Below are 21,711 nucleotides of genomic sequence, written 5' to 3'. Positions count from 1 at the left end.
AATTTCAACCTTCAACTACTAGAAATCGATCTTACAAGGTATCCTCATCCGCAAAAAAAAGTTCGCATATACTGTAACTTCCACATTTTCATTAATAACTCGGTTTTCTGACTATATTATCGCTTCTTTGTGCTTTCCTTAACAAAGCAGTGTAATAATGCATAATTATTTATTATTTTAGAGAAAAAATAAAGCAAAATAAGAAAATTATAAGCAAAAAACCTTTAATCTTATGAAACCTTAGTGTGTCAAATAATTACACGAAGAATATCCCGTGGGAAAAAAAGAGGGAAAATGACACAGGTATTAGGAAACACTCACTAACATGTGAAGCTATTGAACAGAAACATGAACTGAAGAGTCAACTACGTATTTCTGCGTTTAATATGCAATTCACACTTCATGCACAGTTCCAATATGTAAAATCAGTCAATATCTTCAGTTGAAATTATTGATATAGGGAGAAAATGACTATTTAAAACTTCAGGTGTGAACGTGCGCTTGGAGTGATATATGAGCATTATTACAGCATATTCTTTCATGAATTGTCTCGGTGGTCAAGCGTGTTTAGTAGTGTTCTTGAAAGTCTAGCGTCGGAGGGCGGCAGTTCGAATCTGCCTCCAGGCAGTTTTGATTTTTTTTTCAACATATGGAAACATTTCTTTAAATATAAAGTTCTGCTTTGAAGTGCTTGAAAAAAAAAAATCAGATGAACTATCACGTTTCAAAGCCTGTTACATTTGTTCACTCTGTCATCATTTATATACGAAGACGCTAAAATGAGGAACGTTAACATTGTTATAATGGGAACAACTCTCTGATTTGAATACCAACCTTAAATCACACGTCCAAAATGAAAATTATTCATGTTCTGATACCTATTGTAATATACAGGTGTGTATATATGGAGAAAGAAAGAGAGAGAGAGAGAAAGTATGTGAGAGAGATAGAAAACAATATATGCTGTAATTTTAATTACAACGTAAAAAGTTATTGCAATTCATAATCTGGATCTTTACAAAGCGATTTGAACGCTTGAAGCGACTTAATATTCATAAAGCATCTTTTTCTTGAAGTGTCGCAAATAGTCCGATGCTTTGTAATATGCGCCAAAGAAATAAATGCATGTTTTTAACAGGATAGTATCGTCTACCTTTTGCTTCAATTGATGGTATAAAATAATGTTGAGTTGATTTTAACATCCCTTTCAGCATCGAGGCTATATGAGACGTTTACCTACTGATTAGCGTGAAATCCGAACCACATGAGCTCACACCGGGAATCGAACCAGGTCTCTTACGTCAAAGGTGCGTATGCTAACCGCTTAGCTACGAAGGAACTCGGTATGAAACTAGAATAGCACACATTACCCCATATTATTTCACCGAAAGATTTCTGTTTTATGATCAGTTAAAATAGTATTTCTGGACACCGTAGCGAAAAATGTATTTGCTTTTTCAAGTAGTGTACGAAAAATACAAAGAATAAACACAGTAGAAACGAAACCAAGAAATGAATTCAAAGTAAAGTGCTTTGCCTCTCTCGAATAAATCACTCAATGTATTACAAGTGCATATCTCGTGCATTTCCAGTAGAATTATTAAAACGCGCTGGCTTTATAACTTGGCTGTGTGGTCTAGTGGCTAGCATGTGTGTCTGTAGTGTACAGGGTACCGGGTTCGATTCCCGGTGGGAGAACTTTTGGAATTTTAAATGTTCTCGACGTATCTGTGTTTGTGTCCCTATCATTCAAGGTTACTGTAAAACGTGTATAACCGAGTAGGAAATATACAGAAAGTACTGATAAGGGGAAAGTAGACTTTGGTAAGTGAACTTCGGGGCCGCCTTTCGCGACGTAAATTAAGAAGAAAATAAGTGGGTTTAGCGAGGCGCTTGAAATTACAGTAATGATTGACGGTTCAGTTCCCAGTCCGGTTTTCTTTCAATATAAGTATATTTTATTTTTTCTAAATACAACGTTACATTTTTAACATTTGAATTGGTTATAAAAACAAAATCAGATAAACTGTCAGCTTTCAAACCTCTGTCATTTTTATTCATCATCTGTTTGTATACGAAGATGACGCTATGGAAATGCTAGCACTACGAAACTTCAAATAGATTTCTAAGTTAATATCAAATTGAAAACACACGCCCAAAATGAGAATATATGTTTATGCTTTATATGTATAGTTCAATTATACTAAACAAAATCCGCTATCTCCATTCCCTTTGGCGGTAGGGGTAACTTTAAAATTTTAAAGTGGGACCCCCATTTCTTATTGGACATTTCGATTCTCCAGAAAAAAGTGACTGATTTCACCCAGAATTGAAAACAATTCCTTCACGGATGGCACTTTAATCGATACGGGAAAAGGAGGGGTAGCAAAACGTTATGAAAATGTTTTTTGTCAGATCCGTGCTCTGTGGTCATACAGTTAGCATACTGGACTGCACAGTCAGAGATCCTGATTTCAATTCCTAGTAACCCTAGGGGAACACCAAATGAGTACATAACAAGTAGTGACTATTTTCATGAATATATGCATCATATAAAAATCGCTTAAAGTTTGATACTAAGATATTATTATTATTATTATTATTATTATTATTATTATTATTATTATTATTATTATTATTATTATTATTATTATTATTATTATTATTATTATGTTACATATTACTTGAGCTTATAATTAGGAAGACCTAGGCGCAGATGGGAGGACAATATTAAGATGGATCTCGCAGAAATAGGAATACAAAGTAGAAACTGGATCCAGTTAGCTAAGGATAGTAGTCAGTGGAGAGCTTTTGTGAATGCGGCATTGAACCTCCGGGTTCCATAGGCCATAGAATTAGTTAGTTAGTTAGGAGGGTAAGTATGCCTAAAGTCAGCCGTCTCCAGTAGTCAGCCATTTTTCAGTAAAAAGCATATTAAATAAACATACAGTAGCTTGTTATCAAACAAATAATCAACTACAACTTAAATCAGAGCTCCAGTATTCAACCTCATTTGTTCTGGCCTGGTGTGACTCCTCGTGGCAGAAAAGAAAAATTATCATTTGAGGTCTGCTAATGCAAGTGAGCAAAGTGCGCATTTTGTTAATAAAAAAATAAGGAAGAAGCTTTACTTCAAAGTTAAGTTAAAATTATATTATTGTAAAATAGTACGAGTTATTGCTTTCTTCTATGCATGAATGTATCGTAGCTTATCAAAACTTCGTGGTTTATGATACAAAACAAGATATTGCGTAGAAATAAGGGGGGCTGACTTCAAGTTGCATTTTTGATAACGTTTTCCGGTAGTCAGCCATTAGGGGCTAACTACTGGAAATGACTTTTCACTTCAATTTCCAATGGTCAGCCCTCCCATTACTTTCAACGGACGACTACTGGATACATATACTCCAGTAGTCATCCACTTATCATTCATTCAATTTAAATGACACATGACATACAACTAAGACACTTAACTAATACGTAGAAGACTTTTCTAACGATTTAATGAAAAAGTAACTGTTATGATGTCACTAATTGCATCATACAAGTATAATACAGTTATAAAGTACGGGACAAAATTAAACGATCGAAAATGCCATTAAAACTTATGACGATGTTGGTCGTTTATTTTTGTCCCGTACTTTAATATCAGTCTGGTATTGTAACCATTTCAATTCTTGTATTTTTCTAGAACTGAGGGAAAAAAGGTTAAGGATTTATGGCTGGTCTGAATTATTTCTCTAAAATTTAAAAAGGACAGGTAATGAGTATTTATTTTACCCTAAGTATACGCCCTACATAAGCTTTGGGGGCCCGGGCCCCCCGGCCCTAGCAGGATCGACGCCCTTGACCCTGATCATAGCTTAGTCTTTTAATCTAAGGTAGCTATGAGGAAGTAAGGGTTATCCATATCTAATTGATTTATTTTTTTTAAATTACTCCGCACAATGTCGCGTTTCTGCACGTTTTTAATTCCAAGGCTGCAATTGCTCTTCAACTATTATTATTATTATTATTATTATTATTATTATTATTATTATTATTATTATTATTATTATTATTATTATTATTATTATTATTATTATTATCTGTTCTTATCTGCTCTGTTCCTAGAGTTGCCTGATTGCCGAAACAATACAGAATAATCATAAATATTTACATTTTAACTCACTATGAGCGTGAGGAAAATATGTCTAACAGTTTAAGAACGCGTGATTTAGCGTTTATTTCAACCAGTCCAAAGACATCTACTGGAATAGACTCAGTGTCAGATGTTTTTGCAATCAGGTGCGTTGATGATACTCTATCCAAAGAGTCTTCTTATTCTACACTAATGAACACATATAAGGCTATTGTTCTGTCCGAAGAGGATCGATCTGCTATCAGTAGATACTTGCTAGTGAAATGCTCGATATCTTAGTCCTGGAACATACCAAATTTTAGCAATTGGCCGTCTAGAGCCTACAAATATATCTTCGATATCAGAAATAGACGTTACGTCTGACTCAAATCAGGAAAACATATCCGTTATGGCATCTTGTACTGAAGCGACGCAAGGTGAAAGGTCTGCTTCTGTTTCTACAGTCAGTAGAGCCAGAAATAACTCCATATAATCTCAGAAGAAATTCAAAGAAAACCTTCGTAAAATACTTCCATATCATCTGGCTTTGATTAGCATCTTTTCTGGCTAGCTCCAATCAAAAACAAAACTACCAAGCATGTGCCCAGAGAAAAAGTTCAAAGCGCAGTATCCTCCCAAGCATGGAGAAATTATCAGATGGTAAAGATGAAAAGAAAAGAAAACTAGAAGAGGAATGTCTAAAATGAAAGAAGGAAAAAATACAAAAGAAAGGAAAAATTTTAAGTCAAACAAAAAGAAAAGGGCTGTCAAGCCAAGTAGCACTAGTAGTTAAAAAGACGAGACGCAAGAAGTTGTTGAAATGCCGTCTAAGGCCTGAAGAAGAATTCATAAGTGATATTGAGAACGATACACTTAAATATATTGGGTGTCACTTTTGTGATCACTGGTACCACTTAATATGCACGTGCCTCAGTGTATTATCGTACGAGGAACCTGCTAAACAAGTGCTTATGTGTTCTGAATGTGCTTAATGAACTTCATATTAACCTTTTGTCACTCGCGCCAAATTTAGTAACATAACTACTCGCGCGTTTGCTTTTTTCCAACATTGACATTTTGAGATACAAACAATATATTTAGTAAACTTATTTGAAGTAATGCATGCAATTGTTGAGTAAATACTTAGGATATTTGGAATTGTTGCTATAGTGCTGTCAAAATGTCTTGATCCGTGGCAAAATGCGAACTAAAGTTCAAACCATCGACACATCCACGCGTTGAGCCAATAAGGGTTCAGCTGTTGCTAAACGAGAGAGCCTTGGCGAAAGGGAGTGAATTCCTTCAGCCGATAGCAACGCTTGGAACAGAAAACTAGGTGTCAAGTCAATGTGGTATATCTATAGCTTGTCAATATCTCTTCTTTGAGATCGGCTTTCGAAATCATCGAATCTAATGCCCTGAGTAGCAGTAAAAAGCTCGTGTAACTCATTGCTGCTCTTACGATTGGAATTCCTGTTCCGTCACATGCCCACTGTGATCGTACATCATCACGTGCTCCTTTCTTTTGGCTATCAAATAAAGACGTCGAAATAAAGTCATTAATTTTGCTCTTGAAGTTGCTGTACAGTTGCAGTGCGTTCTTCGCCGAAACTTGTTCGCAATTTATCCAAATAATTGTTAGTACATTTTACAATTTCATCAATCACGGCTATATCGATAAATTAAAAAAAAAAAAAAAAAAAAAAAAAAAAAAAAAAAAAACCTGTTTACTCAGTGATACCCTTAGCAGTAAACTTCGGTTCTAGCATCTTTTTCACAATGTTTTTACACTTTGTCTTTGCTGATGCTGCCAGTTACTATTTACATTTTGTTTTCCTGTCTTTCCCAATGAAACAATATTTTCACTGTAACTGTAATTCACATCCATATCGTTTGCATCTGAATCTGCATCTACACTGTTCTTATCTGCTTCACTATCATGATCAATATCATCTTCATTCACTTTTTCATTACTTCAATTCGCATCACTTTCAGCAGCCACTAATTTTCGATAGTTAACATCAGACTCATCATTAATATTGTCAAGCCACTTCTCTATCTCACTTCTATTCAAGAAGCGAGACGTTGCTTAGAAAAACAAAACTTCACTCATAAACAATAATTATCACATTAACGATCGCGCGTTGGAAAATTTGAAACTCCATAAAAATATATGTTTGCTAGTGTTATCACGGAACTACTCGCGCGTTTGAAAAAAGCAAACGCAGACGAAACTATTTCCTCAACCTGTACTGGAAGCTACTACAATTGCAGCACGTCAGCGAGCTTTAGGGTGAAAGAGGGGAAGGAGCCACTTGAGGAATAGCAGTGAGGGTGACTCCGCTAATGCGACCCCATTCGTAAAAATCATTAGTTTTTACTCACCTGTTTGCTTTTTTCCAACAGCGCGAGTGACAAAAGGTTAAAGGGTTAATGTCATAGCTAAATATAAATATCAATGTAAATATAAATAGGCCTACCTATATATTAGTTTTAAATAGGCTAGTCTAGGCCGAGGCACATTTTTCTTAGTTTATGGTAAATATCATACAAGAAGTCTTTTTTTCCTGTATCGCAATATATTTTCCACCAGGCCTGCTTCTAGCCACAGAGGTTTAGGGGGGCATAGATATGTTAGGGGGGGCAAGTCATTAAAAATCTCTTACACATATCTAAATTGTGTTTTTTGTGTTGAGGTCTGGAGGGGCCACGAAAAGTTTAGGAGGGCCAGGCCCCCTAGCTCCCTCTAGTTGCGGGCCTGTTTTCCACGTAATTTTTCTTTGTAGGAACTCTGAGTGCAATATATTTGTCCCTTGATTTGCTACTGAGGAATTGATCTCTAAAATTCCATTAAAAAAGTCAATTCTATAGTGTGGCTGAGTACTGGTTAAAGTAATGGCTGACCTTTGGTTTTCATAGGCCGACTACTGTTTTTTTCAGGGTTTCTGGTATTTTCTTTTTCCTGTGTAATTATGTATAAAAGATTTCCTATGCAAGCTACACAAACGTAAAATTTAAACACTGTTCTTTCTAATGACATATGCAGTAAAAGTTATTAGTAAAAAATGATTTCTTTATACTTTAACAAAGTTGAAAATCTCCTTGAATGGTCGACTACTGGCACATTTACCCTATTACTTGAGATGCAAACTATAGTTGCAATTTTTTGAAGGAATGTTGCCTAACTGGAAAGTAGAACTTTACATATTGTTTTGTCTGTGAAACATATGCTTGTTTAGCTTTATTTGAAAGTGTTAATTTTGCCAAAAATATTGAACGTTGGAAACCCGCAATTGCATTTCCTTATAGGGGCCAAAAAAGAGAGCTGATATTTCTAAAGGAGGCAATCGTAACAAAAACGGATAGGAGATAAACATAAATCGAAAATGTTATGTTGAAAACATTTTCATTGATTTTGTCTTCTGCCTCAGGCACTGACAAGGTCAGACAAATATTGTCTATTACGTTTAAAATTGCCTAAAGGAAAGTTGAACAGAATAGCACAGATCTTATCACTCAGTAATCAGTTGTGAAGTGCTCCCTTGTAGTCAAACAGCATATATCGAAATAACGTGTTTTCTGCCTCTTAGCAAATAAAAACTACGATCTTACTAGCTCTTGGAGTAACCAACTGCGCATGTCGTTTAATAGCTTCAACTAAAAGGGGTGCTCATTCAACGTGCAACTTGTGAAAAGGGTAGAAGTCAGAAATGGCTGAGAATAGAAAAGAGCGTGTTCTTGCTTTAGTGCAAGAAGGCTATTGCGCTGCACAAGCCGCTGAAAGGTGTGGAGTTTTACCAAGAACAGCACAGAAGTGGATAAAGCGTTTTCGAGAGACTGGAGAAACTATGCGGCCCCGAGGTAGTGGTAGGCGTCGTGTGACAACACCCAGCTTGTTGCTGCTGCGCGACTTAAGCCCAACATGACCGCCAGACAACTTCGGCACGCATCAGCTTTTCCAGGCTCTCGAGATACTGCTGTACGGCGTCTTAGGGAAGCTAATCTTCACGTCCGTCGTGCTGCGGTGAAAGAATTCCTCTCGGAAGAGCATATAAGACGACGGCTTCAGTTTGCGGAAGAAAATGTGAACCGTGATTGGAGACATGTTGTCTTCACAGATGAATGCACATTTTCTTCCTCAAATAATGGCCCAGTAGTCGTGTATCGTCCGAGAGGCTCCAGGCATGATCCCAGATACGTTTTCCACAAACGTCACTGTGGACGCGTATCTGTATCTGCTTGGGGTTTCATGACATCACAGTGTCTTGGAGTACTCCATAGGGTAGAGGGGCGTCTTACAGGTGAGCAATATTTACATATCCTTCGGGATGTTATGTTGGCATCTGTGCGTTTTATCTACCCCGATGGAGTAATCCAGTTTCAGCACGACAGGTCTCCAGTTCATATGTGTCAATTAGTTCAGAATTGGCTCTCGCAGCAGGCTGATTTAGAGATCCTAGATTGGCCACCGCGTGGAGCCGATATGAATATAATTGAGACAGTATGGGCAGAGGTCAAAAGGGTGATGAAGGAGAACTGGCCTAACCCGCCTCCATCCACAAAAAATCAACTATGGGAAATCGTTGAAAACAGCTGGGAGGAAGTCTCCCGTAGTGAACGCTTTCTCCGCAGACTTACCGAAAGCATGCCCAGAAGGCTCCAGGCAGTCATCGATGTAGAAGGTCATTGGACCTCCTATTAGACACTTATATATAAACAGCCCTTATCAGGGCTACGTATTCCCTTCCATTCTTTTATTTTTTTTTTTTTTTGAATGCCAATGAAAATGTATCTACGTCACTTTCACCGTTAAACAATGAAAATGAAAAAAAAAAACATAATAGCAGTGGACAAGACTCAATCGTGCGAACTTGTGTATTGTAATCTCTCACTTATCCCCTGAGCTACGAAGTAACACGTAGATTTTTTGAAAAAGATATTAGTAGTTCATAACAACACACTCCCTTTTTATGTAATTCATGTGCCCCTTGCTGCTATCGATGGCGTGAAAACAAAATGCTACACATTACCTCATATCATTTCACCAGTAGATTGCTGTTTTCTGATCAGTTAAAACAGGATTCCTGGATATCTAAGCGAAAAATGTATTTCTTTTTAATGTATTCTACGAAAAACCTAAAGAGTAAACAAAATCGAGACAAGCAACTTTCTCGAACAAACCACTCAATGTATCAGTGTCATTGCAAACAAAGTCTCGCTGATGTAATGAATTACAACATGTAGTAAAGATCATGGGGTCTTCAGATCAAATACAGCTTGTCATATGGTTTTGTTTTCTTCAACACAATAGAATTTTTTTTAAAAAAAATATCCAGTCATGTGAGAAAAACAAATTTTGCAGAAATATAACATTTCGTTTTGAGAGGCGTATTAGCACGAAGAAATAGTTTTATTTCTTGCAATCCAAACCGTGAAGAATGAGCTAATGAATAGCGTTTATGTGTCTTTCAATAAGCACCATCCAGTGTGTTGTCGTCGGCAACGTTACGTTTTTCCTTTTCTTTTCTTTTCTCGTTTTCGCGCATCACATTCTGTTTTTCAATGACTTCTAATGCTAAATTTTAATCCGCTGTTACTTCGTTCGTCGTTTTCACTTCCACCTACAATATTAGATCTAGGCATAGCTGACTATCCTCTAATTTGTACCGAAGTTTTGTCAAGTTTCTAGTGAACGTCAGCTAACCATTTTCTTCCAAGTACTAAGTGTATTCAAATATCTATTTCAAACGGCTGATTTGATTTCCCGTGATGATCGGACAGACAAACACGACGTCACTTTTACATATTGACCGCCTTATTTGAAACTTGCCCCATTTCCCCCTCAAAAGTGGATTTTTAAGGACAACGGAAGATGGGCTCACATATTTTAAAATAAGGTGTTTGTATGTGTTAATGAATCCGACTGGACCAAATGCTAAATACCGTATGTTTAAAAGATAATTTCAAGTGCTTCATCCGTTTTGCTGTGAAGACAAGACACAATCTCGATGTCATCATTCTTAAATATTGAGCAAAAACGATACAAATTGCCCCTCTTCTCCATTTAGTACCGAAATTTCTAAACACGGTCGGACACGTGCACACTCGTTTTAAATAAGGAATTTATGTATCATATTTCATCTCACAAACGTGAGAGATTCTATTTTTGGCATACATTTTAACCCCCTCTCTTCTGTTTGGATACGCATTTCAATAAAAATGGCGTGACAACAACCCAGTCCGAGGTAGGTGTTAACTATGTTAATAAAATTCATTTCAAACGGTTCAGCCATTTTTCGTTATGATAAACAACGTGTTTTTAATTTATATACTATGCAAATATAGGTTAATAGTATTGTTCTGTCTTGTTATTTATTTATTTAAGTTATTTATTGATATAAAATTGAGGTGTTACGTTTAATGTTTAACAATACCTAGCATTTACCATGTTATCAACCGTGAAGTAGCGATTTTGTGTCTAATATTTATATTATATTCAATTTAATGTGTCACGCTAGTAGCAAATTAAGCATAAATGCGAAAACATTGTTCACTTTCAGTTCTCAAGAGAATTTCTTTCCTGTCTTTCTATTATTTTGTCAATAGCTTACAAAACACTGGCATCAGACTTTTGCAATTATATTTTTTAACGTTTTTCCCATAAACTCCCCTGAAAATTTAACCTGAATCGACCCTTACCGGGAATCGAACCCGAGACTACAAGAACCAAAAACACTCGCGCTAGCCACTAGACTTTTTTTATTTTTATTCCACGTTAATTAGTAAGCCCACGTTTCATATAGCCTCGCTGTTGAAAGTGTTACGTGAATATAGACTAGACAAAAATTAATTATTGGTGTCCATTTCAGGATCACTCAGTATTATGTTTTTAAGTGTTAGAGTGTTACAAAATCCAACACTTTTCAGTGCCTTATTAAACAACTTATTTTTTTAAAAAAGTCTTGAATGTGTATTCACGGATACAATAAGAATAAAAATCACTATTAGAAACAAACATTTGCAGTAAAAGGAAAAGCAGAAACTATTTGTGTAATAAAATTGTATATCTTTGTCAAAATATTTGTGACTTGGTGTAATCTATATTCACGTAACATTCCTCCACTAAAAACATGCTACCGAGTGATCCTGAAATGAACACCAGTAAAAAATTTTGGTCTAGTCTATATTCACATAACAAAAGGAACAAGAAACTAAAAATCAACTCAACACTACTTTTATACCACCAATAGCAGCAAGGGGCAGACGATACTATCCCGAAAAAAATGCATTTATTCCTTTGACCCGCATTGCAAAGCATCTGACAATTTGCAACATCAATTACAAAAGCTTGAAGAGAAAGAATCTTTATGGACAATAAGTTTCTTACATGCAATATTCAATTATAAAATGCCTACTACTTATCTTTCTTATTTAATTTATGGGGCGCGATGGTTCAGTTTTAGAGCGCTTACCTTTGGTGCATGCGGTCTCTGGTTTTATTCCGTTCAAGTAACCTTGTGGTGGACAACATTATGTCCGTGACTTTTCTCAAAGCATTTCCTTTTCCGTCCACTTTCTCATTCCACCAATTCTTATATCATTTTCTTACTTTAATTATCTTCTCCCTTAGCCTAAAATAGCAGGATTCTAGAACACTGGTCCGTATACCAATTGAGTGGTGATGAAGAAAGCAATTAACCTGGTTAACCTGCCTTCACTCGCTATCGCTTGCTCGACATTACTATATGAATTGTGTATTGAGATTTGATAAAGAAAAGAACCAAACTGGTTACTAATCCAAATTCTCCTCTATGTGAGGACCAGCAATCTAGAACCTTCCCACCTAAAGGGCGTAATAGTGGGATGTTAAATATTTCATTTCATTTTCTAGTTTAATTTAGCTCTTCCACATAATATTTTATCTGAAATAATAATAAGATATTATTAAGTGCTCGCAAAGCTGGGAGCGATCTCGGAATCTACCGTAATGTGCGGTAATCTTATTAAATATGTTTCACTACTAGATCAGTTGTTGAATGTTTCATAATGCTATACTAAATTCCATAAACATTCAAGCGAAATAAGTAAAATTGATGAGATTGACAATTTAAATCGCACAGTATTGCAAAGCTGGCGGTGTAAATATTTACTCCATTACGCAAACTCTGTTTCAAATACAACCATTATTATACAGTTCATTTTCATAAACTTGTTCTTATAGCAACTATATCATTTCCTATTTAAATTCAGTTTATAGATAATTTTGTGTTACATATCAGCTGATACTCATGCTATAAACTATACAATAAGTTAACATTCGATGTAAATAAATAAGAAAGCATAATGTTACAGATTGCAATACGAATTGCAATTTAATTCAATTTTAAACTGTATACATTTTCTATATGATTGTTTCATTTACTTTATAAAAATCCAGATTATGATTTACACTAACTGTTTTAATTAAAAATACAAGCTTATACAGGGTGCGGGGAAAGTCCCGGAACAGTCCAATATCTCGCGAAATGTACAGATCAGCAAGACAAAAATAACACGTGTTAAACAGTTTTGAAAAATCTATCAAATGATACCAAACGCAACCCTCCATTCCCACACGGGGGGTAACTTTAAAATTTTAATTGGAAATCCCCATATTTTGTTGCACATTTGGATTCTTCAGAATAAGTAACAGTGATTTGACCCAAAATTGAAAACAGTGCCTTCACGGATAGCACTTGAATCGACACAAAAAATGGAGGCGGCAAATCTTTATGAAAATGCGGCCTCTCAGTGTCGAGCTCTGGGCCATGCGGTTAGCGTAGGGGACTGCGGCATGAAAGGTCATGAGTTCGATTTCCACGCAGAGTAAAATTTTCATGTGATTTTTTTACCCACATAAGGAATTCATACATTTTAACTTTCATAAAATAATGCATTTGTCCATATTTATTAATTTGCAAGAAAATACAAATGGTGACAAAAATGGCTTATTTTTGTTGTAAATAAACCTACTACTAAGAACTACTTCATAAAGCTACTTTGCAAAACAATTATCGATATTGTATTCCATGTAACTTCATCTTCGCACACACTGTTTTCAATTTTTGATCAAATCACTATCACTTTTTCTGGAGAATCCACATATGAAATAAGAAATAGGGGTTCCCATTTAAAATTTTAAAGTTATCCCCCGTAGTCCCCAAGGAGGTAGGGATAGGTGATTGTGTTTTCTATCATTGGATAGCTTCTTTAAAACTATTTAACATGTGTTATTTTTGTTTTGGTGATATTTATACTTCGCGAGATATTGGACCGTTCCGGGAATTTTTCCGCACCCTGTATACAGTATTTTATCTCTCTCTTTCGCACTCTCACTCTCTATATTACAACTGAGTGTTGCAATAGGTATCAAGAACATGAATAATTTTCATTTTGGACGTATGGTTTAAGGTTGGTATTCAGATCACAAATCTGTTCTCATTATAACGGATGTGGTATTAACGTTAATAAGGATCGTTAACGTTCCACATTTTAGTGTCTTCGTATATAGCCTAATTGATGAACATAGTGAATAAATGTGACTGAGCTTTGAAAAGTGATTGTTCATCTGGTCTTGTGTTTTTAAGCACTTCAAACTAGACATTTATATTTTAAAAAATATTTCACTATATTGAAAAGAAAAGCGTTCCGCACTCAGGCTCGAACTGCCACCCTTCGGTTCTAGAATTTCAACAGCATTGCTAAACCCGCTTGGCCACGCAGGCATGTTACGAAATAACGCGTTCTGATATTAGAAATAGACTCGCTCCAAGCGCAGGTTTACACTTGGAGTTTTAAATAGCCATTTTCTGTTTTTTTTTCTTTTTTTTTTTTCAGTAATTTCAACTGAAGATATTGATTGATTTCCCATATTGGAACTTCACGTGAAGTGTGAATTGTATGTTCATCTTAAAAATACATTATTTTCTGTTCCTTCAATTTTACGTATTTGTGAGTGCTCTTAATACCTGTGCACTGTATGGAGCGAATTTCCCTCGGGATATTCTTCGCGTAATTATCTGACAGACTAAAGTTTCATAACAATCACAGTTTTTTGCTTATAATTTTCTTATTTTGCTTTATTTTTTCACAAAAATCATAAATAATTATTCACTACTACACTGCTTTGTTAAGGAAAGCACAAAGAAGCGATAATATATTAAGAAAACTGAGTTATTAATGAAAATGTGGATGTTACAGTATATGCGAACTTTTTTTTGCGGATGACGATACATTCGTGAGTGTCCCCCTCGGGATTCATGTAAAACTGATTCAAATGCAAAGTTCTCTGCGGCCCAGTGTGTATTGTACTAATTTTAGTGACCCATACTGGTAACTTGCACATTTATGAGCTTCCATGTATTAGAAAATCAATCATAAACTACTACAACGCTCGGACATAAAGTTGCTTTTAGTTTCTTTAGATGAACCTGGACATGAATATGGGCATATGCAAAAGAATTAGTATGCCAGAGAAGTAGTACTTGATCCTTTTGCATATGTCCATATTCATGTCCAGCTACATCTAAAGAAACTAAAAGCAATTTTGTGTCCGAGCGTTATAGTAGTTCATGATTGAATTGCGGATACATGAAGGTATAAATACGTAAATTATCGGTATGGGCCGCTAAAATTAGTACAATACACATTGAACCGCGGAGAACTGCATTTGAATCAATTTTGCACGAATCTCAAAGGGACACACGAATATACCTTGTTAGTCCCACAAAAAAAAAAAAAAAAAAAAAAAAAAAAAAAAACAGTGAATGACGAAAATACTTTTTGAAAATTATGCTGAAACATGTCTTAAAATACAAGATTAATTCATTCCCTTGGCTTAGCTGATATTAATCTTAAGCTAAAGCTTCCACTGGAAATCTTGAAGAAAGCACGCATTCATTTCTGATAATTTCTACGAAATTATACATATTTTCTTGAACATATACGGTATATTGGATTGAATGATAAATTAGTTACCTTGTTTTTGAACAACTTCAACTTTAAGTAATGTGAATAGTTGTGAAGCCTGAAAGAAAATATACACCATATTGCATCAAAATCAAATTACGTTTAAGAAGATTGGAGAATTGAAATTACCTATTAATCTGAAAAAAATCTAGAAAATTCTTACCTTGACTCCTGTCTCGGTGTTCTTCAGAGCACCACAAATGATAACATTGGCGATCCCCTTGTAGGACTTGGCCTGGAAATTGAACACCACATTAGGAAATTATTAATTTTGATTCACGTTAATTCTCAAATATACACTGGTACGCAATATCATTGTGTACCACCAGAAAAAGTACTTTAAATATAGGATTGTGTTATGTAGAATAATTGTTGTAATATCGTGATATACGTAATACCGTGATATGTCATATTAGCAACTACCATATCATAGCCATGCTTGAAGTTGGAAGTTTTATACCAGCAGCGTCATTTGGGTCTCCAGGAAGGGGAACCCCCACGAGTTTGAGATATTTATACATTTTAATCAATAGTATAATAATATACTAATGAAATATTAACATATACTTACATCATATAGTCTCCACCCCCCAGCAAAACCTGAAATGATGCTACTAATCTCTTGTTTCCTAAAAAGTACGTGCAGAAGCGGATTCAGAGTTTTATAAGATGGAAACCACATTATCAAGAAAAAGACTGACTGGCAACACTGCTTCCAAAAGTGGTTTTCGAGGATGCAAAAGTGTGTACAGTGTAATGGTGAATACTTTGAGAAAATGTAACTGGTAAATTGATTTTAAGTATGTAAGTTATTTCACATCTCAAAACTTTCGTAGTGAGCCTCGTACCCTCATTTCTCGTATATTGATAATACTTATTAACTTTTTTATTTTATTTTTATGACAGTTTTTTTCATTTATTTAATTAACATAAGAAATTTGATAATTAAATTTTATGAAAAAATAAATCATTAATGTATAATTTTTCATTATTTACAATTTTACTAACATCAAGAACGCTTAAACTCTTCTCTGTCTCTTTACTTTCTTATTCGCCTGTTCTACGTGCCTCTTGTTTCGCTTTGCTGGCCTCAGAAAGCTTCCTAACATACATGACTCCTCGAATTGCTACCCGTTTATCATAATCGGATATATTTTCCGAGAAGCTACATCTCGCATACACACCTTTGTTCCCATACTGATGGGCCGGTAATACTAAATCTTCTGTTTTCAATCGCTCAAACAGGTCATGTTATGTCACTGTCTTGACGTACGATACAGCATTCTGCCGTAATTTTTCATATGAACTTATGGACTGTGACCTGTCTCTCCCTACTCCTTGCTCGGTTGTTACATAAATTGTTGCACCAATGATTTGTTTTTACTCAAAACCTCCCTGCTCTGCAATTATAGAAGAAAGACCTCTTCTAGCTCTTTACCGGTGGGTAACGTTCCCATAATAGCCGACACATTCCCACGTTGAATGGCTATGCTAATGCGTTGAATCAGGAAAGATTTTGCTCGAGTATCTCCTGTTTTAATTGATAGACGGTGGCCGATTTCATTTATAAATTTGAGGCCGCCTACTTCCCAAGAACCGCTAGACTCAAAGCAATAATTATCGAGTAGATTACTATATTTATCCCTTTTTTCTTTTGCTCTTCGAGCAGCTAAGAGTCCAGCTTATACTGAGGAATATTGAAGGTTGGAGGGGGCATAAGTATCTGAACATGTGAAATCCCAAATCAATGCCTTTCCTTTCTTCCATGGTACTAATGTCATACCATCAGGTCTTTTTCCATCTGAACGGCTACATCCATTCGGTTTCCTCACTGCTGGGAGCCCCGCAGATATTAAACTCTTAAAATTATATCATTCACACTTGAGTGACGTGGATGTCTGTCGGCGCTGCTTTTGCACGACAAACCGTGTAATCCTTTTTATCTACAAAAGTGTTGCAATTGGGGCAGTGGTGTGGTTTACATATATCTGCTGCCAACCGTAGAGCGACGGATACTCGGAAGCTCTCATTGGATAGATGTAGGCCCAGAGAAGGTGATGCACCATTTTCAGGGGACATGACCGCGAGAAGCCTGGCCTTATCTTCAATGTTATTTGTAGTCTGCAATAAAGAAGCTACATGGTAATTAACGATGGGCTCGTCCCAGGCCGACTGATTGTTACGATTTTCGAGAGCCGGAGGGTCTAACCCAACTAAATTTGTCCATTTAGCCATGCAGTCCAGCACATCTGGATTGGTGATTTCGTCGTTATCCCATTGAAGAAGAGAACTAATTAATTGACTTGCACCATAGAAAGACGCAAGAAAAGACGAAATTGCCATATCTGTAGCGCGACGGATTCCAAGACCTCCATTTCTGACTGGTAATGAAGCTTGTATCCAAGAGTTGTTGTCAAGAGAATAATTAAGGATGGATTCCAGTCCAGTTTTAAGAGTATCGTCAAACTTTTCCAATAGGACATCTTTCTTTCAAGATGGAGAGCATCGAAGGAAATAAAATAATCTCGGCATTCCAAATAAAGCCCTTAATAAATAAAATGCAGAATGGGCTGAAAGCTTGGAAAGTCGTGAAAAAAATTCTAGTTTGGAGGTCTTGTCTAATAACATTTTGCTCTGTACTTCTGTTGAGATAGCTGAACCTAAAAGTTCTGCATTAGTTGGAGTAAGGAGCTGAATACCAGGTTCTGATTTAATAAAGATATCATATAGGTTCTTAATTTGTTCTTCTGTAGCACCGAGGAATCCCACTTCACATTTGGAGTAATTTAGCAATAAGCCAATTGATGATGTATGTGTACAAATGTTGTCTAATGTTTGTAGTATTACGTCTATTTCCAGCTATTGTTCCATCATCCAAATACCAGACATTCAGCACTGCCTTGTGTAGAAAAAGTAATAAATTATTTTGGCATGGCATTAAAGGCTTGACTTTCCATAGTCAGAATGATCCGATTTAGGTCACATATGCACCGTTTTGTTCTATAACGTGTTGCCATTTGGAAGGTAATATCATGATGCCTCTCTCATAGAAGCCCTTGTCCCTAGTGGCAAAAAATTGAGACAGTCGATTTTCACAAGCCTCTCTTGAAGCGACTTTTTCACCAGCAAACGTGTTCGCCATGGACAGGAACAGATGGTAATCACTCGGTGCCAGGTCCGGACTATAAGGTGGATGCATAAGAACCTCCCAACTAAGCTCCCGGAGCTTCTGGCGAGTCACTATCGATGTGTGTGGCCTGGCGTTGTCCTGATGGAAGACAATGCCTCTCCTATTGGCCAAAGCTGGCCGCTTCTGGGCGATTGCTGCCTTCAGACGGTCCAATTGTTAACAGTTCCGAGCTAAGGGTTTGGCCGTAGGGGAGCAGCTCATAGTAGATAATTCCCTGCCAATCCCACCAAACACACAGCAAAACCTTCCTGGCCGTCAATCCTGACTTGGGTACCATTTGCGCCGGCTCACCGCGCTTCGACCAAGACCGTTTTCGCGTGACGTTGTCGTAAGTAATCCATTTTTCATCGCCAGTCACCAACCGCTTCAAAAATGGGTCGATTTTGTTGCGATTCAGCAGCGATTCGCAGATGGAAATTCGGTCCATGAGGTTTTTTTTTTTTTTTTTGCGTTAAATCGTATGGAACCCATACATCAAGCTTCTTTTTGTATCCAGCCTTATGCAAATGGTTCCACACGGTTTTTTGTGCAATGTTTAGCTCTTGGGCAATCGACACAGTGCTTACATGACGGTCGGACGCGACAATGTCCATGATTTTATCGACATTTTCGACACTTGGCCTTCCAGTGTGTGGCGCATCTTTGACGTCAAAATTACCGCAACGGAATCGACGAAACCAAAATTGCGCGTGTTTGGCTGTTACAGTATCAGGACCATAAACACTATTCACATTTGCAGCCTCCTGGCTTGCGTTTTCACCTTTATCGAAGAAAAACTGTAAAATATAGCGTATTTTCTCTTTGCTAGTGTCCATTCTGACTCGCACTCACACAACACTGAGTCGACTCATCACAACTATCTGAACAGAGTTTGTATTACGCAATCTCATCGTTTGAACGCCATCTCGTTGAACCCGATCGGACTTATACAGATCATTGAAGCCATCTATTGGCAAAATAATGGATTAGTTTTTACTACACCAGATATTATTAACAATTGGTTAGGGAGTCAAAGCAAACAGCACTGGACCCACTGTTGCCACACTTGGTACAATTGTACCAAATTCAGCCCTTTTTGTCATTCATCGGCCCGTTGGTACCACGCTGGCATTTTCAGCCTCTTTTGTGAAAAAGTTGGTACAATTCTGCCCAATTCAGCACCATTTAACAAATACTTGTCACATTTTCAAAAATGTTAGTAAGACTCTTCCTACATCTCTTTCTCGTGATGTCTTTCAGGGAAGATTCTAGGAGTCTGGACCGGTTTTTCTTTTTTTTACAATTGTCAGTTTACTTACCTTATATTCTTCTTACATTCTATTATCCTCCTTCGGTCGTGAAATAAGAGAGAATAAGTGCAATAATTTATATTTTAATATTTTATTATAATATACTGTTTACACACGAACTCGGAGATGATTGATTTGTTCCTACTTCTATGTATTTTTTCATCTATGGCCATAACATGATTTTGGTGTATTGGTCACTTTGAAATAGAGGCGCGTTTGGTTTCCTTACAATACATACCGAAGATGATAATTGTTTTCCCCTTTAATTTGCGGCTTCTGTTATACTTTCTAGGTGCGGGAAAAGTTTCATCTACTTCCATGGTTGTTCAGGATCCTCTTGGATATTTTTAAAAAGTAATTTTTAAAAAGAACACTTTCTTTATTTGAACTCTTGGAAGAGGGAGAGAGTGTTTTATAACTTTACCTCTTTTAGTTTCGTATTATAGAGTCATGCATTATGCTACTGGTATAAAATAATGATTTCAGCCCTTTTTGTTTCAATTTGGTACTATTTTTCAGCTTACTCTAGAGCTTGGACTGTGGCAACACTGGCTGGACCTAACGGATCACCTTGTAGAACGCCTCGCTGTGATAGAATAGTGTTATCTCCTATATATAGGTTGCTTGGTTGAGAATAGCATTGAGAGATGTACGAAACTTATTAACTTATAATATTTTATGATACATTGAAGTTCAAGAATGCATTCGATTTCGATTATTGCTAAAGCAAATGTATAATTCATCTAACCATTTATTTTCATCGCTAAGATGTAGATCTACTGTTTTACGTAGAATTTGAATCATATGTTCTCCTATTAGGAATCGAATTATAGTATCCGATGCGGAAGATGTGTTTGTTAACCATATATGCACGAGGAAGCCCCAAAATATGCATGAAGTTGCACAATTCTAGCGATAACCAAATTTACTTCTTGGGAAGGTTCTCTAACTTACACATATTCGGTAAGTCTAGACAATTGTTTATACTCTACTTATTGGCATTTTTTATATTATGTATTTTTTTAATTACAACTCTAACACTTATATATTTATTTGTGGCTTCACTTACTTGCTTTCAAAGTAACATTTTAAAGGTAAATTTAAAATATTTTTTCAGTATATACATTCATTCCTTAAATGCTTGAAAAGAAACTTAACATACATAATACATTATTATATTCCAAAATTGCAAAGAGCATATTTTATTTATTCTTTCATAATAATTTGTATATAAGAGTCGCAAAGAATGCTTCGAAAATAATGTTTCCCAAGGAAAGTTGTCCCGCTTTGAAACAATACGAATCCGTGTTTTCCTCCGACAAATAGGTACTTTTTGACCTTCATCGTGAGGAGCACACAAAACCGTCACAGAGCTGATAGGCTCAATTCTCCGACACTTCTTCTTTGGCTGTTTCCTCTCTTCTCCCTCCACTCGCAAGGAGATAGGTAAAATGACTTTTTAGTCATGTTAAAAGTATGATTACATCGTATATAAGGACAGGCATTTAAATTGTTATTCTTTGAGGAACGCGTGAAGGAACCAATTCAAACTGTGAAGGGCGTAGAATTCAGCGATAACAATCGTTTTGTTCCGGTCACAGTGACTGCAATGTACGTGACCGTAGACGTGCAATTGAGCGGTAAATCCTGCATGCGTTCGCACTTGGTATAGAATCCACATTTGGCATTCTGATATGAGGATCATAAGCAATACAGCCTACTCGTCTCTGGTCTTCATTCAGGGGGTTATGTACATTCATGAGTCTTTAATTCAGTTCTGTAAATTTATCTGCACGCTCTGCGAGATTCCATCCTCCAGCAGGATAACGCACGTTCCTAAACTTCCAGAGAAACCAGTACTGTACTCAGCAAACGCCTTCTACTCTGACCCACTAAGGTTTCTAACCACCAGCCGGACTCTAACAACGACTATCGCCATGCCTATAGATGCGGAAGTATACGACTTTGTTAGGATGGACTTTTGTTTTCCATTCTGTAGCTTTTTCACTATTTTAGACTTTTATGATCTTCGTACTACGACTTCTGTTTTCCTATAGTGAATTCTATTGTGCGATTCAGAAAGTACCTATACAGTATTTGTTAAC

The 21,711-nt window shown here is 36.3% G+C and overlaps 1 protein-coding gene across 1 annotated transcript in view; it reads right to left on the bottom strand.

Annotated features, from left to right (window-relative positions):
• The window catches only part of LOC145669188 (uncharacterized), a 49,684-nt gene that overhangs the window by 12,665 nt on the left and 15,308 nt on the right, over positions 1-21,711 (bottom strand). The window contains exon 4 of the mRNA XM_081737513.1: positions 15,291-15,362. Coding sequence (XP_081593639.1) covers positions 15,291-15,362 — 72 coding nt within the window. The remainder of the gene's footprint in view (positions 1-15,290; positions 15,363-21,711) is intronic.

This window comes from Thermobia domestica, chromosome 13 (genome assembly GCF_964235325.1).
Source record: "Thermobia domestica chromosome 13, izTheDome1.hap1.1, whole genome shotgun sequence".
Taxonomy (NCBI): domain Eukaryota; kingdom Metazoa; phylum Arthropoda; class Insecta; order Zygentoma; family Lepismatidae; genus Thermobia; species Thermobia domestica.
This window is presented reverse-complemented; position numbering and strand designations above follow the sequence as displayed.